Source organism: Rhinoraja longicauda, chromosome 15, assembly GCF_053455715.1.
Source record: "Rhinoraja longicauda isolate Sanriku21f chromosome 15, sRhiLon1.1, whole genome shotgun sequence".
Lineage (NCBI taxonomy): Eukaryota > Metazoa > Chordata > Chondrichthyes > Rajiformes > Arhynchobatidae > Rhinoraja > Rhinoraja longicauda.
Genome location: NC_135967.1, coordinates 9,908,700 through 9,929,940, shown reverse-complemented (window position 1 = coordinate 9,929,940; position 21,241 = coordinate 9,908,700). Strand labels below are relative to the sequence as shown.

The 21,241-nt window shown below is 45.2% G+C and overlaps 1 protein-coding gene across 1 annotated transcript in view; it reads right to left on the bottom strand.

The window, feature by feature from the left end:
- Nucleotides 1-19,844: 19,844 nt before the first annotated feature.
- The window catches only part of LOC144600342 (melatonin receptor type 1B-like), a 111,434-nt gene continuing 110,037 nt past the window's right edge, over nt 19,845-21,241 (bottom strand). The window contains exon 2 of the mRNA XM_078411918.1: nt 19,845-20,707. Coding sequence (XP_078268044.1) covers nt 19,845-20,707 — 863 coding nt within the window. The remainder of the gene's footprint in view (nt 20,708-21,241) is intronic.

Sequence of the window (21,241 nt, the reverse complement as noted above, 5' to 3'; positions counted from 1 at the left end):
AAGTTAAACAGTACACATGTAGTAACGGGGGGTGGTCTTGGAGGGGAGGATGCTCCTCAAACTGCCGAGCATCATGGACAATACAGCTCACCCCCTCCATGACACACTGGTCAACCTGAGGAGTACCTTCAATAACGGACTGCAGGACAGAACGCCACAGGAGATCCTTCTTCCCTGTGGCTATCAAACTGTACAACTCCTCTCCCTTCTGTCATGGGGTAGACTGAGACTGACTTCCCTCCCCCTCCCCCCCTAATCTTTGCACATCCTCAATCCTTTCCACTCGTCACTTTAATTTCATGTTTCACATATTTTGTGTTTTTATGACTGTTTGCAGATTAATTTCCCTCCTGGGATAAATAAAGTTCTATCATTTTGTATTGTATCGTATCGTATCGTATCGTAATGTGCAGGAAGGAACTGCAGATGCTGGTTTAAACCAAAGAAAGACACAAAAACCTGCAGTACCTCAGCGGGTCAGACAGCATCTCTGGAGAAAAGGAATAGGTGCCGTTTCGTATCGAGACCCTTCTTCAGACATCTATGCTTACAGTAATGATACACAGACGAGCCCTTGCTTTAAGTCTGTCAAATCGCCCTCCACCTGCAACAAATTCTACGCTTTGACTATCATGCTTTTGTCTTCAAATATTTGAGCACCCAAATCACCAACAGTTTTTTTCCCATCTAAATTATCAAGCCACTTCACTTCTTCGTAAATTTGTTCGGGGTTAACACTTTAACGTGGCGAAGAATTTGTACTTTGCCCTTTGTGATTGTACTGTTCATTTGTGATAGTGTTTCCCCTTTTTCATATCCATTTTAGTTTAGTTTAGCTTAGTTTAATGATACAATATGAAAACACGCACTTCGGCTCAGCAAGTCCATGCCAACCATCGATCACAGATACAGGACTTTCATGTTCTTGTTCTATGTCTGTATAAAACTTGGGAGTCCTCAAGGTACAATAGAAGTTTTTATTTCAGTACCTCAATGCTGGCAGCAAGACAACTAAAATGGCTGCAACCACACGATCTGTCTGCACACTCCACACTGTGTACAGCCAAGATAACTATGTACAAAACATCTCCCTTTGTCCTGTGCAGCGCCTCCTGCTGCACAGGAGGAGCAACGGGTCCTCCCACCCCACACAGTCCACCAAACATCACAAGGACCTGTGGCCCACTGAGTCCACGCAAACCATCGATCATCCGTTCAGACTAGTTCTATGTTATCCCACTTTCACATCCGCTCCCTACACACTGGGGGCAATTTACAGGGGCCAATTAACCCACAAACCTGCACGTTTTGGGGATATGAGAGGAAACCAGAACACCCGGAGAAAACATATGTGGTCACAGGGAGAACATACAAACTCCATACGGACTGCATCCAAGATCACGATCCTACCCGGGTCTCAAGCACTGTGAGGCAGCAGCTCTACCTGCTGCGACGCTGTGCCGCCTCAAATTTCCATAGTGGTGGTTCCACTCTTTTATACCATCATATGTAACTTTATTGCTTTTGAATGCCATGAATGGCTAGATATTGTAAGAATTGTGGAGTATAGTGTTTCTAATGAACCACAAACACTGTTGTCCAATATGGCGTTCTAAAGATGACTGTCTTTTCGTACAGGAGCTTCAAGTTGAGTTGCATTATCATATCATCATATCATCATATATATACAGCCGGAAACAGGCCTTTTCGGCCCTCCAAGTCCGTGCCGCCCAGTGATCCCCGTACATTAACACTATCCTACACCCACTAGGGACAATTTTTACATTTACCCAGCCAATTAACCTACATACCTGTACGTCTTTGGAGTGTGGGAGGAAACCGAAGATCTCGGAGAAAACCCACGCAGGTCACAGGGAGAACGTACAAACTCCTTACAGTGCAGCACCCGTAGTCAGGATCGAACCTGAGTCTCCGGCGCTGCATTCGCTGTAAAGCAGCAACTCTACCGCTGCGCTACCGTGAAGCATTCTCATTCTGCTAGTACACAAAGGTGCTTGTAAGTACACAAAGGTGCTCATAAGACATATGACTTAATGGAAGCATGTCCACATGTAGGGGCACTCATGGCCTAATGTCATTCAAGGAATTGCCTGTAGTCATTATTTTTAACTCTATTGAACTTTTGTAACTTTGTCGGCGCCAAAACATGCCGACACCTGTGTACTAACTAGGTGAAGGTACACACAAAATGTTCACACTAGGTGAAGGTACACACAAAATGCTGGAGTAACTCAGCAGGTCAGGCAGCATCTCGGGAGAGAAGGAATGGGTGATGTTTCGGGTGGAGACCCTTCTTCAGACTGATCAGTCCATGCCGACCATCAATCTTCCGTTCACATGAGTTCTATGTTATTCCACTTTCACATCCTACATACTAGCGGAAAGTTACGGAGGCCAATTAAACTACAAACACACACGCCTTTGAATTTTTGAGCACACTTTAGTTTAGTTTAGTTTATTACTGTTATGGGTACCGAGGTACAATAGACAATAGACAATAGGTGCAGGAATAGGCCATTCGGCCCTTTGAGCCAGCATCGCCATTCAATGTGATCATGGCTGATCATTCACAATCAGTACCCCGTTCCTGCCTTCTCCCCATACCCCCTGACTCTGCTATCATTAAGAGCTCTATCTAGCTCTCTCTTGAAAGCATCCAGAGTATTGGCCTTCACTGCCTTCTGAGGCACAGAATTCCACAGATTCACAACTCTCTGACTGAAAACGGTTTTCCTCATCTCCGTTCTAAATGGCCTATCCCTTAATCTAAAACTGTGGCCCCTGGTTCTGGACTCCCCCAACATTGGGAACATGTTTCCTGCCTCTAACGTGTCTAATCCCTTAATAATCTTATATGTTTCAATAAGATCCCCTCTCATCCTTCTAAATTCCAGTGTATACAAGCCTAGTCGCTCCAGTCTTTCAACATATGACAGTCCCGCCATTCTGGGAATTAAACTAGTGAACCTACACTGCACTCCCTCAATAGCAAGAATGTTCTTCCTCAAATTTGGAGACCAAAACTGCACACAGTACTCCAGATGCGGTCTCACTACGGCCCTGTACAACTGCAGAAGGACATCTTTGCTCCTATACTCAACTCCTCTTGTCATAAAGGCCAACATGCCATTAGCTTTCTTCACTGCCTGCTGTACCTGCATGCTAACTTTATGTGACTGATGAACAAGGACACCCAGATCTCTTTGTTGTTCCCCTTTTCCTAATTTGATACCATTCAGATAATAATCTGCCTTCCTGTTCATACCACCAAAGTGGATAACCTCATTTATCCACATTAAACTGCATCTGCCATGTGGGTGCCATCTGAAATGTGGGAGTAAACATCCGGAAGAAACCCACGCGGTCACAGGGAGAACGTACATACTCCGTACAGACAGCACCCAGAGTCAGGATCGAACCCGGGTCTCTGGAGCTAAGAGGCAGCAACTCTACCCACTGCGCCACTGCTTTCTATCATCGCTTTCTATCGCTTTCTATTTCTTCGCCAATTCTTTCTTTTTTTGCAAACAACCCCTGTCATTTAATGACATTAGCATTTTTTGCCTGGAGTTTCCCGCAATACTATTTTGAAGGTCTTAGTTATTAATAAAGCATATCGCCTGGGGTGTAATTCATGGTACGTAATTTTATTGATTACTACACTTCTAAGGCGGAGCTACTTCCAATCTTGCCTCAATCCACGAAGAAGTGAAAGGTGGAGAAATAGCAAGGACAATAGTTAATAACCTTTGTTACTTGCCTCTGAGAAATTGGTGCTCACTGCCATCTCATACCCCTGCTGTCTCCCTGGCTACACCCCCAGAATCAGTGACTGTAAGGTACAATAGAGTTGCTGCCTTACAGCACCAGAGACCCGGGTTCAATACTGACTATGGGAGCTGCCTGTGTTTGTACGTTCTCCCTGTGACTGTGTGGGTTTTCTCCGGGTGCTCCAGTTTCCTCCCACATTCCAAAGACGTGCAGGTTTGTAGGTTAATTGGCTTCTGTAAATTGTCCCTAGTGTGTAGGATAGATCTAGTCCATGGGAAATTGTTGGTCGACATGGACTCGGGGGGGGGGGGGGGGGGGGGGGAAGAAGTGCTTCAAAGCTGTATCTTTAAACTAAACTAAAACTAAATCTGCCAATTAACCACCCCTCACCTCCATCTACTTCACACTTGTGAGGCTTTGAGCTGCCATCATCACTTTTACAGCTTTTTCCCCCCAATTACAATCAGTTGGAAGAAGTGTCCTGATCTAAAATGTGGTCTATCTATCCCTTCCATAGAAGCTGCCTGACCCATTAAGCCCCTTCAACACTTTGTTGTTTTCTCTCAAGATTCGAGCATCTGCAGTTCCTTGCGCGTTCATATTCTTCGATCAGAGTTAACAGGGTTTGATGTTTAATTTCCAGCAGTCCATTAAAACTAGGACACAGAGCCTTTATTTCTCCTGTGGAGATCCGGAGTAGCATTGAACCCACTTTCAGTGTGGAATTTAGCCCACAAAAGGATTATTAATACCACTCAAATGGAAGAGAATGTAAATATTTACCGACTCGGTTTCATTCCAAGAAACTCTGCCAATGTGCAGCGTACTGTTGCATTAGGCAGGAGACAGCTGTGAATATTGAATTGAATTCAATCGAAATGAATTGAATTGAATTGACTTGAATTGAATTTAATACTTTATACTTTATTGTTGCATGTGAGAAGTCACAGTGACAATCTGCGTGCAAACCCAAGGTATGCAGTGGTCACCAGATAAAGGGGGGCAAACAAAGTTACAAAGTATCCCGTGCCAGGTCCACCCTTGTTCCTTGTTCTTCTCCCCTCCACTCTTTCCTCACAGCCGAGTCCTCCTTTGTTCTTCCCCCCTCCCTCACGGAAGCCCCCCCACGCCGGGTCCACCTTTGTCCCTGGCAGTAATAGGCAAGCAATCAATATGTTAAAAGGAAAATCCTGCTGCCTGAATTGGTTAGATAGCTCCCTGCAACCTGTTAAGTTCTCTGCCACTTAGTTCTGGCAAAGGAACCAAGGAGAAAAAGAGACTCTGTTGAGACTCAGCTGCCAAACCTGTCAAGAAAATTGAATGTTCCATTCGATTCACATTAAAAATTCAAACGTTGAGATTAAAGATGTATTTTCCTCATGTAAATTTATAAACCTGAGAAGAAATTAAGTACAATTACATGCATTTATATCAACTCAATTAAATTGGGAGGAAGGAAATCATTTTAGTGTAGTTTAGAGGAACAGCGTGGAAACAAGCCCTTCGGCCCACCGAGTCTGCGCCAACCAGTGATCCCCACACACTGTTTCCAAACTACATACTAGGAAAGATTTTACAGAAGGCAAGTAACCAGCAAACCTGCACGTCTTTCGGATGTGGGAGGAAATAGGAGCACCAGGAGAACACCTACACGTATAAAACCCTAAATGGACACTCCCCCCCTACATCAAAAATCTTCTAACCCCCCTCTCTAACTCCAGGTTCCTCAGGTCGGCCGACTTGGGGCTACTCACTATCCCGCGGCCTAGGCTTAAGCTCAGGGGTGACCGCGCTTTTGCGGTTGCAGCTCCTAGACTGTGGAACAGCATCCCTCTCCCCATCAGAACTGCCCCCTCCATCGACTCCTTTAAGTCCAGGCTCAAAACCTATTTCTACTCCCTAGCGTTTGAGGCTCATTGAGGAGGCGCTGTGAACTGTTTGCGTGCTACTGTATGTTTCTTTTTTTTTTCCATTGGAACCTAATCAGATGTACAGCACTTTGGTCAACGTGGGTTGTTTTTAAATGTGCTATACAAATAAAATGGACTTGACTTGACTTGACTTGACATGGTCACAGGGAGAATGTACAAACTCCATACAGAGTGAGGATCAAACCTGGATCACTGTGGTGTAACTCTACCGCTGCATCACCCATTGTTGTAATATTTCTGTCCCCTACCTCTTTTTCTCATTAAAGTGAATAGCCCAGGGGCAGATTTCTTATGTTTAGGTTTGGTTTTAGGTTTATTATTGTCATGCAAAGCAAACAAAACAGGTAAGATGATAAATGAATGCAATCAAGCCAAACACAAGTCCAGGTAGAGTGAAGAGAAAGTTACCAGAGTACAGAACGTTTCACAGAACATTGTAGTGTAACGGTTCCATAGAAAATATCCAATGTCCGCAATGATGTAGGTTGGAGAGTCGGGACTGTACTCAAGCTTAATGTGGAAGGACTGTTCAGAAGACTTATAACAGAGGGGAGGATGATTTTGTTATCCTAACTGTTACAAAATCTTATTATAAAGATATATTGTATTGTATTGTATTATATTGTATTATATCCGTGGGATTCCATTCCTGTGTTGTGCCATTTGAGCGGTCTAATGGTAGAACAGAATTGTCTCAAGAGTTTTGATATGCTGAGTGAAAGTTTGTCATTATCCTAAAGGTCACTCATACATGAAGATCCTCACCTGCTCAGCCTTATGTTTTTTTCTCACTGTTCTGTTATCATCTTTATGAACCCACCTAGTACATTCTCTAGTTCTCCATATCCCTGACAGAATGTGGGATTCAGAACTGGGCACGAATATCGACTCAATTAAATTGGGAGGAAAGAAATTAATTTAGTGTTTAGTGATAGTGATAATAAAACTGAAATGGTTAAGTATTTTTCACCACCATTCCTTGACATTAAACCCAAGTCATTGGTTTCTATTTTAATGATCGGACTAGACCAAGTGGACCCGTTGGACCCAAACCCTTCTGCATTGGTGCAGCACCCTCTCCTCTCCCACTCCCCCCCCCCTCTTCACCCTCCCCCCCCTCCTCCCCTCCCCTCCCCTCCCCTCCCATACCCTCCTCCTACCCCTCCCACCTCCCCCTCCCCATCCCTCCCACCACCCCCCCCACCCTTCCCCTCTCTCCCCTCCCTCATCTCCCCCTCCTCCCCCTCTCCTCCCATCCCCTCCCCCCCCTCCCCCCTCCCTCCCCCTCCTCCCCCTCCCTTCCCCCTCCCTCCCTCCTCCCTCCTCCCTTCCCCCTCCTTCCCCCTCCCTCCTCCATCCCTCCCCCCTCCCTCCTCCCCTGCCCCCCTCCCCCTGCCTCCTTCCCCTCCCCCTTCTCCTCCCCCCCATTCCATCCCCCTCAACCCCCCTTATCCTCCCTAATTCCGGTGCTGGCTCGAAGGGCCGAATGGCCTACTCCTGCACCTATTTTCTATGTTTTTATATAGGCTCTCTTTGTGTATTTCTGAACTCCGACATGCCTTTGCTCCTTTACATTATGTTACTGAGCGCTTTGCAAAAATCCAAATAGATTTAACCAACAAAACTATTCTTATCCACATATTTTGTTGCATCTGCTCCAGTTGCAGTGTTGGTGAGGCATGTTCTCCTCTGTGTTGACAGCTTAAATTGGTCCCACATCATTACCGACACTTCCCTATTTTGCTTTCTGTTTTCTACTACTTTGTTACATGCCATTGAGTGAAGATTTTTTATCTTTCCTCACATTGGGATCAATGGTCATTTTTTAAATCTCTTGACTTCATTAAGGCCATAAGACATAGGAGTATTATTAGGCCATTCAGCCCATGAAGTCTGCTACGTGAATTGAATTGAATTAAATTTGAATTGATTGGCGCTATTTTCCTATTGCTACATTAAACTTTATAAATATAATAGAAATTAATATGTCTTCCATAATAGAAAGACAAAACTTTATTTAACATACTTCAGCACAGTTAGTTTATTATTGATGAAGTGAATTAAGATCATATCCATTCAATTGAATCTTTGATTTTGAATAATGACTAGTTTTATAATCTTAGGTTTAGTTCAGTATTCTTACCTATCTATTAATTAAATCTCTTATGGATGCAGATAAAACAATAGAAAAGATGTAAGAGTGTCGAGAAAGTTAGTGAGTACATTGTACATCACCAGATCATAGTCCTCCAAAATTCACCTTATTCTCTGAATTTTGCTTGGACTGGAGAAATGCCTATGCTACGAAAGGTGAGAGAGGTGAGCAACTCAGTCGAAAATATACTGTCAGAAAGATGTTCAAGTTTCATTAAGTATTAACACTTTGAAAATAGACACAGAATGCTGGAGTAACTCAGTGGGTCAGGCAGCATCTCTAGAGACAAAGGACGAGGTACATTTCAGGTTGGAACTCTTCTTCAGGCAGGCCCTAACTCACGGTACGGTAGCGCAGCGGTAGAGTTGCTGCTTTACAGCGAATGCAGCGCCGGAGACTCAGGTTCGATCCTGACTACGGGTGCTGCACTGTAAGGAGTTTGTACGTTCTCCCCGTGACCTGCGTGGGTTTTCTCCGAGATCTTCGGTTTCCTCCCACACTCCAAAGACGTACAGGTATGTAGGTTAATTGGCTGGGTAAATGTAAAAATTGTCCCTAGTGGGTGTAGGATAGTGTTAATGTACGGGGATCACTGGGCGGCACGGACTTGGAGGGCCGAAAAGGCCTGTTTCCGGCTGTATATATATGATATGATATGATATGATATGATAAAACATCACCCATCCTTTTTATCCAGAGATGTTGCTGAGTTACCTCAGCACTTTGTGTCTATCTTTGGTATAAGCCAGCATCGGCAGTTCTTTGTTTCAACACTGTGAAAATGTTCAGTTGTTAAGAAGGAGCCTGAACGGATTTCTAATGGGTCGGGAGAGTAAAGAATCAAGAGTGTTTCATTGTCAAATGTACTGGCAATGCAGCGATGAAATTATTACTTGCTACAGTTTAGCATAATAACACACAGATTATATATACAAATACAATAATGTACCGGTCCCTGGTGGTAAGCCATGCGTGGTGCGAACCCTCGGCTCGGGGGGTGTGGTCATGGAACTTGGAATGGAGAGGGGTGGAGTTCCAGGGGGAGTTGAACTGGTTGGGGGGTTTGGGGAGCTGTATGGGGAATAAAGAAAACTTCGCTTGACACGTGTCCCGCTTCTTTGACTTTGCTTGACACTCGTGTCCCGCTTCATTGGTGACCCCGACGGTCCAAAATAGGTATTTTGGATCGCAGTAATGGATGCCGCCAGCGCTCGGCCTGCCGTTGCCACCGACCAGGCCCAACAAAACGTGGTCACACTTAAATTGCTGGTCTTCTGGATATCACAGCCCCAGGTGTGGTTCCTGCAAGCGGAAGCTCAGTTCCACATCCGCAGGATTACAGCCGATGACACCCGCTACTTCTGTGTCGTCAGCACACTCAACCAGGAGACGGCCGGTCGGTTGGTGCCTTACCTGCGCGAGCCGCCAGCGGCCAACAAATACGAAGGCCTTGAGGCCCTGCTCCTCCGCACTTTCGGGCTCAGCAGCCTGGAGCGAGCGGCGCGGATCCTGCACCTGGGCGGGCTCAGCTACCATAAGTCATCGGTCCTCATGAGCGAAATGCTCACACTCATGGATGGCCACCAGCCCTGCTAACTTTTTGAGTACGCCTTCCTAGAGCAGTTGGCTGACAACATCTGCCTGCTCCTCTCAGGGGCGAGCTTCGATGACCTCCTGCAGCTAGAGGAATGCACAGACGAGCTGTGGCTGGCCAGGTGGCAGGGCGGAAGTTCGCTCGATCGTGTGTCGACAGCGCCTTCAAGGGCACAATGACCTGGGGCCGTGCCCACCGGGGGCTCAGCTGAGTCTCTTGCTCCGGGAGAAGCTGGTATGAACAAGCAGAATAAGTGGTGCTTCTACCACCAACGCCGGGGTTCCGTGGCCCGCCAATGCCGCTCGCTCTGTTCGTTTCCGGGAAATGCCGGGGCTGGCCGCCAGTAATCACCTTGGCGGTCGGCCAGATACGCCGCTTATATGCACGGGACCGGCGCTCGGGACGACGATTCCTGGTGGACACAGGGGCGGCAGTCAGCATCTTGCCCCCATCGGGGTTGGACACTCATTCTGGGATGTGAGGGCTCTCGTTAACTGTCACGAATGGCAGCACCATACAAACGTACGGCATCCGCACAATTCCGCTTATCTTTGGCTCTTGCCACTTCACCTGGCCTTTCACCGTTGCAGACGTGTCCCAGCCGTTGCTGGGCGCCGACTTCCTGCGGGTGCAATCACTTTTAGTTGACGTGAGGGGGTAACGCCTCGTTCGTCTTCCCGTTTGGTTCCGTGCCTCTGGTTCTTGGGAGGGGGGGGGGTCCTGTGGCGGTCCCTGGTGGTGAGCCACGCGTGGTGCGAATCCTCGGCTCGGGGGGGTGGGATCACGGAACTTGGAATGGGAAGGAGGGGCAGTTGGGTGTGGTGTTCCAGGGGGAGTTGAACTGGCTGGGGGTTTGGGGAGCTGTCTGGTGCTTGAGGAATAAAGAAAACTTTGCTTGACACGTGTCCCGCTTCTTTGGCTTTGCTTGACACCTGTGTCCCACTTCAATAAATTAATAATAGTAATACAAGGTAAGATAATTAGGGCATCGTCTGTATGGAGTTTGTTGGTTCTCCCCGTGACCTGCGTGGGTTTTCTCCGAGACCTTCGGTTTCCTCCCACACTCCAAAGACGTACAGGTATGTAAGTTAATTGGCTGGGCAAATGTAAAAATTGTCCCTACTGGGTGTAGGATAGCGTTGGTGTGTGGGGATCGCTGGGCGGCGCGGACCCGGTGGGCCGAAGGGCCTGTTTCTGCGCTGTATCTCTAAATCTAAATCTAAAAAATCTAAAACCAAAGTATGTAGTGTAATCAAAGACAGGATCCATTGAAGATTCTAGTTGCTGAGGTGGTGGATAGTGGAGTGAAGTGTTCAAGAATTTGATGGTTGTTGGAAAGAAGTTGCTGTCGAACCTGGTGGTCATGGTTCTCAGACTCCTGTACCTTCTTCCCAATGGTGTTAAAGAAGTTCTGAACAGAGTTCATCGTCAAACACTATGTCTTTTGGATTATCACCTCTTCAAAGGCTTCTGTGCTCCAAAGCCGGGCAACTCTTTGCGTGCTGGTCCCGGAAGTGGTCCTGCTATTATTCATTAAGGGCGGCACGGTAGCGCAGCGGTAGAGTTGCTGCTTTACAGCGAATGCAGCGCCGGAGACTCAGGTTCGATCCTGACTACGGGTGCTGCACTGTAAGGAGTTTATATGTTCTCCCCGTGACCTGCGTGGGTTTTCTCCGAGATCTTCGGTTTCCTCCCACACTCCAAAGACGTACAGGTATGTAGGTTAATTGGCTGGGTAAATGTAAAAATTGTCCCTAGTGGGTGTAGGATAGTGTTAATGTGCGGGGATCACTGGGCGGCACGGACTTGGAGGGCCGAAAAGGCCTGTTTCCGGCTGTATATATATGATATGATATGATTACAATTGCAACACTCTTTCAAAAGGTTACTTCAACAGTGGCATTTCTTACTCTAAATATGCTCTTCTTAATCTCCTCTCCCTTTATCCTGTATCTGTACATTGTGGATGGCTTGGTTGTAATCATATATAGCCTTTTCGCTGACTGGAAAGCACACAACAAAAAAACTTTTAATTGTTGCTTGGTACACGTGACAATAATAATAAACTAAACTAAACTAAACTAAGCTTAATTTAACTTAACTAAACTTTGTTTTGCCACTTGCACAATTAAATTAGAGTTAGAACTATAAACATATTATCCTTTACTAAAACCAGTTACACATAATCAATGGCAGTACTTGGTACAACAAGTCATAAGACACAGTATACTCTGTTCTTAAACATACAATTATACTTGTTTATACCACAATGCAGAAGTATTATTTACAATTGATATATAACATGATAGCAGATAGAAGGTATATTCTACTGACATTTTTCTAAACTTGCATTTATATCTGATATTAATTCAATGGTGTTACATGAAAAGAGACACACCAGGGGATGATTTAATAGGAACCTAAGGGGCAACTTTCTCACACAAAGGGTGGTGGGTGTATGGAATGAGCTGCCGGAGGAGGTAGTTAAAGCAGGTACTATCACAATGTTTAAAAAACATTTAGACAGCTACATGGATAGGATAGGTTTAGAGGGATATGGGTCAAACGCCAGCAAGTGGGACTTGTGTAGATGGGGCATGTTGGTCGGTGTGGGCAAGTTGGGCTGAAGGGCCTGTTTCCGTTTTATGGCTCTGCGACTGATTTTACATGGAGATGCTTCAGGAATTTCTCAAATTACCCAAATTCAGCATAAAATTGGAGAAATGGTGCCAATTAAGAAATCACCAGGGAGTTTCCCCGCGACCAGCCATATCAAAGGAATTTTACTGTGAATATGCTGTTAACACGGAATATGAAAATCAGAGTCGCGTTCTAGTTGCAGCATGAAAGAAGAGACCCATTGGGTCCACAATGGGTCAATGTAAGAGCAATCTAGCTCATCCCACTCACCTGCCTTCTCTCCCTGGTGCAAAGAATTCGTTCAGATCTTTATCCAGCTCTCCTTTGAATGCAATGATTGCATCTGCCTTTACTCCTGGCAGTACATTTTCGACATTAACCACATTTTGCACAAAGATTTTTTCTTAGACTTTATAGAGACAGCGAGAAAACAGGCCCTTCTGCCCACCGGGTCTGTGCCAACCAGCAATCACCCTTACTTTAACGCTATCCTATTCACTAGGAACAATTTACAATTTTATCAAAGCCAATTAACCTACAAACCTGTACGTCTTTGGAGTGTGAGAGGAAACCAGAGCACCCGGAGAAAACCCATGTGGTCACAGGGAGAACGGACAAAGTCTGTACAGACAGCACCTGCAGTCGGGATTAAACCCAGATCTTTGGTGCTGTAAGGCAGCAACTCTACCGCTGTACTAATGTGCCACCCCTAGTTTTATTTTGTTTTTGCCTTCATTTCTATGTTCTGTTCCGTTTAATAGGTTAATGGTCTAATTCCTACCATGCTCAAAAAAGAGCAGTTGTGATTTAAGTCATGATCCTATGTTTTGTTCGTTAGTCTATGCCATTCGTGATGGGTTGCTTGCTGCACCTCTGTACAATGTGGATTTTTGTTATAGTGAAACAGGGACTTACAGCAGGGAGGCACATTGGTGCAGCGGTAGAGTTGCTGCCTTACAGCGCTTGCCGCGCCAGAGACCCGGGTTCATTCCCGGCTATGGGTGCTTGTCTCTATGGAGTTTGTATTTTCTCCCCATGGGTTTTCTCTGAGATATCCGGTTTCTTCCCACACACCAAAGATGCACAGGTTTGTAGGTTAATTGGCTTGGGTTGGTATACTTGGTATAAGTCTAAATCGTACCTGCGTGTGGCAGCGTTAATGTGCGGTCGGGGCGGACTCGGTGGGTTGAAGAGCCTGTTTCCGTGCTGTATCTCTAAACTAAAAGACTAAACAGACTCACAATAACCTCTCATCCAAAATCTAGCTGGTTGCTAAATTGGAACTCAGTCCCACTGGGTGGTTATTTCTGTACCTTGATAAGAACAGAGCAGAAGAAAACATACTAAAACAAAAATATATTGGTGAGTTAGTGTTTGTTCAAGAAAAATCTGCATCATGTAAAATAGAGACCGAGAGACGTACGAGGCTGGAAACAGGAGCAACAACCAATTTGCTGGACGAACGCTGATGTAGCATCTGGAGCTGAAATACCGACAAGGGCAGCACAGTGGCGCAGCAGTAAAGCTGCAGCCTTACCGCGCGAGAGACCCAGGTTCAACCCTGACTACGAGTGCTGTCTGTACGGTGTTTATAAGTTCTCCCCGTGACTGCGTGGGTTTCCTGTGGGTGCTCTGGTTTTCTCCCACACTCCAAAGACGTACAGTTTTGTAGGTTAATTGGCTTTGGCAAAAAAATTGCACATTGTCCCTTGTGTGTGTAGTATAGTGCTAGTGTACAGGGTGATCGCTGGTCGGCACGGACTCGGTGGGCCCGAAGTGTCTGTTTCCACACTGTACCTCTAAAGTCTAAATCTAAGGTCTAATTCATTTCCCCCCATGGCTTCTGTTCAACTCTTTCAGTTCCTCCAGCAAATTATTTATGGTTCTGCATCGAATAAGTTGTTCAATGTGTGTAGTTTTCCAATGTGGATTTAAATGATTAGGTTTGCAAGTGGCCTTTTTGGGTTTTTAATGAGGATACAATCTGTATTATCATATCATATCATATCATATACATACAGCCGGAAACAGGCCTTCTCGGCCCACCAAGTCCGTGCCGCCCAGCGATCCCCGTACATTAACACTATCCTACACCCACTAGGGACAATTTTTACATTTACCCAGCCAATTAACCTACATACCTGTACGTCTTTGGAGTGTGGGCCAAATGCAAGCAGGTGGGACTGGTGATATATGTGATATATTGGTCAAAGTTGGGCCAAAGTGTCTGTTTCCACAATGCATGATCCTATGACTCTAAGCACAATGGGAAGTAAAGTTCCAGCAATGGGAAGCTGTAACACAGGATGATCTGGTTGTTCAGCACCATATTGTTGTCTGAAGTCACTTGAAAGACAGATTTACTTTCTCAAAGGATGGCAATGAGCTGGATTTTTTTACTATCAGTCCGCCAGGTACTGTAGTTCATTCTACATCATAACAGAAAGGGAAGAGGGGTGTGGAATGTAGGGCTGTAAGTGTGATCCAGGGAGTCGCAGATTTATTCAATTAATTGGAACTAAGTTTTCAGCTGCCACAGTGGGGTACCATTTTGTCATTTGCTTGCGCCTGTATCTGGTCGTGTTACAGAACCATGGTGCCTCGGCCCACTAGACATGCAGTCCCTCATCCCTTTCCTCTTGTGCCTCTTAATTTAATTACATCAACCATCTCCTTGCCAGTCTCACATCCATCACTCTCTGCAGCCATGGCCCATCTCCACCAACGTTACTGGAAAGCAGTTAAGCACCTGGGGCGGCACAGTGGTGCAGCTGTAGAGTTTAGATTTTAGATTTAGAGATACAGCGCGGAAACAGGCCCTTCGGCCCCCCGAGTCCACGCCGCCTAGCGATCCCAGCACATTAACACTATCCTACACACACTAGGGACAATTTTTACATTTTACCCAGCCAATTAACCTACATACCTGTACGTCTTTGGAGTGTGGGAGGAAACCGAAGATCTCGAAGAAAACACACGCAGGTCACGGGGAGAACGTACAAACTCCGTACAGACAACACCCGTAGTCAGGATCGAACCTGAGTCTCCGGCGCTGCATTCGCTGTAAGGCAGCAACTCTACCGCTGCGCCACCGTGCCTTTCAGCGCTAGAGACCTGGGTTACTGACTATGGGTGCCGTCGGTACGGAGTTTGTACATTCTCCCTGTGACCGCATGGGATATCTCCGGGTTTAGTTTAGTTTGGTTTAGAGATGCAGCGCGGAAACAAACCCTTCGGCCCACCAAGTCCGCGCCGACCAGTGATCCCCGTACACTAGCCCTGCCCTACACACGAGAGACAATTTACAATTTTACCAAAGCCAATTAACCTACATCTATGCAGTGAGGGTGGAAACCAGAATACCCGGAGATCGCCCATGCAGGAAACAGGGAGAAAGTACAAACACCGTACAAATAGCATCCGTGGTCAGGATCGAACCCGAGTCCCTGGCGCTGCAAGGCAACAACTCTACCGCTGCCTAAATCATCTGACAACTGGCGACTTTCTCTTCCGCTGAGAGGCCTTAATTTTCCCTCCTTAAACATTTCCTCCTTCTTCTCTCTTCCCACCTTTAAGAATTTCCATCAAACATTTTCCCCGAGTGAGCTTTTAATTTATTAACATGGTTTAGCATCGAATTTTATTTCATATGACTCCTTGATACACTTGGCAGAATTAAAGATGCACTTGTTTTTGACAGTCCAGATTTAACTTGTTTGCATTGCACCAAATGAAAACATGTTTTGTTGTCCTGACAATGTTTTATAGTGATACTTACTTTGAAAATGAAAATTCAAGGCCAATAAATTGAGCAAACTCTTTAGGCGAGAAGAATTAACGGGCAATGGTCTCTTTGACGTTTATTGATGTTCAAAAAAATTCTACATGCTATCGTGGTCACAATCATTCATCATTGGCATGGATGCAGTTCCTGTTTCAGACTGAATTCATTTCTGTAAACACAAGCTTAGATTAAATATCGAGGTAATAAAATACTGCAAATATGAACGATTTTGGTCATTTACAATCTGAGTGTAGAAATCAAACCGAGTACTTCTGTGAACTTTAAGGAATGCTCTCTGATGAAGCCACATGTTGGCTTGGCCGAGGAAGGAGACCATTCGCTGCCTGACTGTTACTCCAGCTTGAGGTTATGGTATTCCGATGCTGAGGGCTTGGCACTCCATTGCAGTCAGAAATGTGACAGTGAAATCTCAGCCAAAACCGGAACCTACTCCCAGTGAAATAGAGAGTTAAAAGTTCATAGGTTCATTAGTTCATAAGTGATAGGAGCAGAATTAGGCCATTCGGCCTATTAGGTCTACTCCGCCATTCATTCATGGCTGATCCATCTTTCCCTCCCAACTGCATTCTCCTGACTTCTTCCCAAAACCCCTGATACCTGTACTAATCTAGAAGGGTCTCGGCCCGAAACGTCACCCAAACCTTTTCTCGAGAGATGCTGTCTAACCCATGGAGTTACTCCAACTTTTTGTGTCCATCTTTGGTTTAAACTAGCATCTGCAGTCCCTTGCTATACAAGAATCTATCAATCTCTGCCTTAAAATATCCAATGACTTGGTCTTCACAGCTTCTGTAGAAATGGATTCCACAGATTCACCACCAACGAAATTCCTCCTCATCTCCTTTGTAAAGGTACATCCTTTTTTTCTGAGGCTATGGCCTCTGGAGCTAGACTCTCCCACTAGTGGAAACATCCAGTGGAATAGACTGCAGATGGTGGAACCTTAAGCAGACAAATAAATTGCTGGAGGAACTCAGCGGGTCAGACACCATCAGGCTGAAGAGCGCTACGATCTGGAACGTCATCACTCCATTTCGCTCCATGGACACTGCCTGATCTGCTGAGTTTGTCCTTACCCCTCCCTGTTAAGGTGCTCCAGGCAGAAGCCCCCATCCCAATTTTTACAAAAGACCTTGGAGAATGTTGAAGCAAGAGGTGGGAAGTGGGATTAGTCTCGATGGTCCCTTTTTCACTGGCCAGGATATCAGGGACTGCTGCCTGCATTTCAGAGGCTCCATGAAATGGATTAAAGTGGTCAGCGGATTAAAGGTAACCGCCAAGGTCGTTCACTCAAGAACTGCTGACCTCCTGCCTCCAACGTGAGCTGTGCCACTTTGAAGCTCCAATGGTTTGCCCCATAATTTTGTCCTCCTCCTTCCTCCTCACCACCCTCCTCCTTCAGAGGAGCATTCAATCCCAAAGACCACCCAAGCTATGGCTGAATTCCACTCTCAGTCGATACTTCTTCCACCAGGTTGCGTAGGAAAATAACTGCAGCTACTGGTACAAATCGAAGGTATCACAAAAAGCTGGAGTAACTCAGCCGGTCAGGCAGCATCTCATGAGAGAAGGAATGGGTGACGTTTCGGGTCGAGCCCCTTCTTCAGACTGACGTCAGGGGAGGGGGCCGGTTCTCCACTCACAGGGAGAACGTACCATCACCGTACAGACAGCACCCGTAGTCACGATCGAACCTGAGTCTCTGACGTTGTAAGGAAGTAACTGTACCGTTGCAACACTGTGCCATCCGATTGTAGGAAGACACAATAACCTGGACCTCCACTCTTACTTACTGTACAAAGCACTCAGGAATCTAGGATTGGTCTATTGACCTCTTGTGAATATAGAACAGAGAAGGGTGCAGGGAAATCTCACCACTTGGTGCTTTGATGGAGACCAAGGCATCAACTAATATTACCTTCCCTTACCATCACGCAATTTCTGATTTTAAAGGCATTTGTTAACCTATGCAGGTTTATGGCATGTCATTTGGAAGAGTCTTTATCCCTGTATAAATTCAATGTAAATTCATAACTCGGAACAGAGCTCTATTTTGAAAAGAGCCACAATATCCTTACATCAAAGTCAAACAGAAACAAAAATACTGCCCAATTTTTATTTATTCCAAAAAAAAAGACACAAAGTGCTTGAGTAACTCAGCAGGTCAGGCAGCATCCCCGGAGAACATATATAGGCGACGTTTCAGTTTTGGAAGCTTCTTCGGACTGATTTTGGCTGTTAGGAGTGGGAGGGGGGGGGGAGGAGTTGGAATTGAGGAGGGGCAGGACAAAGTGTGGCAAGTAATAAATGAACACAGGCGAGGGGGTTGGTTTGATAGGTCGGGAAAGGAAGTACATGGATCGTATGCAGACGAAAGGAAGTAGTTTAATATGACATTGTGGGGTTCGGCATGGACATCATGCACCAAAGGGCCTGTTTCCATGGTGTACTGCTCCATACAGAAACATAGAACTGCAGATGCTGGTTAATACACAAAAGAACACAAAGTGCTGGAATAATTCAGCAGGCCAGGCAGCATCTCTGGAGAACATGGATAGGTGATGCTTCGTGTTGAGACCCTTCTTCAGACTGAGAGTGGGGGGAGAAGGAAGCTGGAAAGGTAGAGAGCTGGATAGAGCATGGCAGATAATAGGTCGACGTCAGCGAGATGGTTTGTTGATAAGCAGATGTAGTCTGTGTTCAACGTTATGTAATGTGGCGGGGACTGTTTGGACATACAGCATGGAAACAGCCCTTTGGCTGTGCAGGGAGTGGATGCAAAAGTGGGATAACATGAAACTAGTATGAACGGGTGATCAATGGTCAACATGCACTCAGTGGGCCAGAGGGCCTGTTTCCATGTTGCACCTTTCAATCAATTTAAACTTTGCCTTATGCTCTTTCCTCTCCATCCCACATTCTCTGCCTCTTAAAACTTGTTTTACCTTTAACGATTCCCCCTTCTGAAGACCTGATGCATGAACAGTATTTGAGAAAATCATTGCAATGCTTCTGGGAGCAGAATTTCAGATGTCCTGGTGAGATTGGAGGACGGAGGCAGGGGGTATGTTTAAGCAGTGCTGCGTGGTCATATTGTGAATTAGCCTCTAACATTGTCAGTCAGAAACCAAATCTTTGCACCAATCCTTATTTCTACAAACAAGACAGTAATTTCCAAAGGATAGCCTGTTTCGTCTCTTGTTCCATTTAAAAAGAGGAATTTTGATCCCAATATATAATCATAGATAAACATCGGATTAAAATTGCTTTGACAAAAAGAAAGGCCATTCAGTTCATTGAGTCTATGTTAGTTCTTTATGGATTTCACCCTTATTTATATGGAAGGAAATTTCTATGGGCCACTTCAGGATAGTTAGCTGTATTTCTCATTAGCACTCCATATACTAATTCCAAAAATACATATCTCATTTATTCAGATTGTTAAAAATCTCCTTTAATTTGACATTTCAGAAATGGCGATCAACATGGCGATGATATGTTTAACTGGATTTGGAGAGGCAATCATGTTGGATTTACACTAGTTTTTGGGTTTTGAACAATTGACATGTTCCAGGTTTGGCATTTTTGTGGATTTGAGAAAGTAATAAAACCAGATTGAATTGTGACAAAGCTATTCCTTTCCCATAAAAGCACTCTAGAGGACACACAAAAAAAAAGATTGGAGGCATCATCCATGAAGAACAGTCCATAACCTATTGTGCGAATATGCTGTAAATGATGTACATTTAGCCAAAGATTTTTACAGAAATCATTTCCAATTATTGCTTATGTGCAATTAAAATTTGGAACATTTGAAGTTACAGTAATATGGTAAGTAAATGATATTGCTGTAATAGATCAAGCAAAATATGCACGGCACATTGACAATATAGATCACAATGAGCAGACAATATTGCAAATGTTATCTTACACATTTGCTTCTGCTACATTGTTGTTGGTCGGCACTGCGGAAGCCTTGCTCTTCACAGGCTCCGTCCCAATCTTGGAGAGGTCAGCGAAGAACAGTCTTGGAGACCACAGTGATAGCAGTATCCTCTTGTACTCGTTCCTGAAGTTCTGATTGAGAAGTCCATAGATGACAGCATTGAGGCAACTGTTGAAGTATGCCATGAAGTAGCTCATGATGAACAACCATTCGGGGATCTTGGGCACAACTGCTGGAGGGTTGATGGCTACCGCCAAGCCGATAAAGTTCAGAGGCCCCCAGCAAACTGCAAACAACACGAAGACCACAAACATGGTGAGGAAATTCCTGAAGTCGCTGGGCTTCAACTTTGGTTCATCGGGTCGAACCCGCCGCTTTACCTGGATGACCAAGACCCAGATTCTCAGATAGCAGTAGGCTACCACGCCGATAGGGACAATGAAGTGAACGACCACCACTGCGATTGTATAATAAGAGCTCACTGTTTGGGCAAACGTGCACGAAAATACACGAGGATCGTACTGTAAGGAGCCCACAAAAAAATTTGGTATGATCGCGACGACTGTTAAGATCCAGGTCAGACACAGGTAGCAGATAGTTTTCTTGTAGCTGTAGAGTTTATCGTACTTGAAGCTGTGGCAGATGTAACAATACCTGTTGATCGCAATTGCTGTAATGTTGAAAACGGATCCGATTACACTTAAACCCATCATAAATCCACTAACCTGGCAGTGAATATCACCCAGAGTCCATCCATGTTGGAAGATGGCAAATAAAATCAGTGGGTAAGGATAAATTGCCACAACCAAGTCAGCTACTGAAAGGCTAACGACAAAGATGTTGCCTGCAAAGAAAAAATGGGCAATTTATAGAAACAAAATAAGTCAACCTATTCATTCATCGGCTTAGTTTAGTTTTGAGATAGCGTATGGAAACAGGCCCTTCGGCCCAACCAGTCCACGCCGACCAATGATCACCCCATAAACTGGCACTAACCTATACTCTAAGGAAAATTTACAGAAGCCAATCAACCGACAATCCTGCACATCTTTGGAGTGTGGGAATAAACCGGAGCACCCGGAGAAAACCCACGTGGTCACAGGGAGAACGTACAAACTCCATGCAGACAGTACCCGTAGCCAGGATCAAACCTGGGTCTCTGTAAGACAGCATCTTTACCACTGCAACTACTGTAACTCCATTCAAGAACATGTAAAGATAGTAAACGTTAATTCAAATAGGCTTTGCTATGTTTAAATACTGAGGGACAGGAAGCTTCCATCAGCTGGGTCCATCCAGAGCCAAAAGGATTCTGACATTTCAGTTAATTTTGCTTTTGTGTGTGTTTTTAGAACTATCGTAATGGGTCACTTTCTTA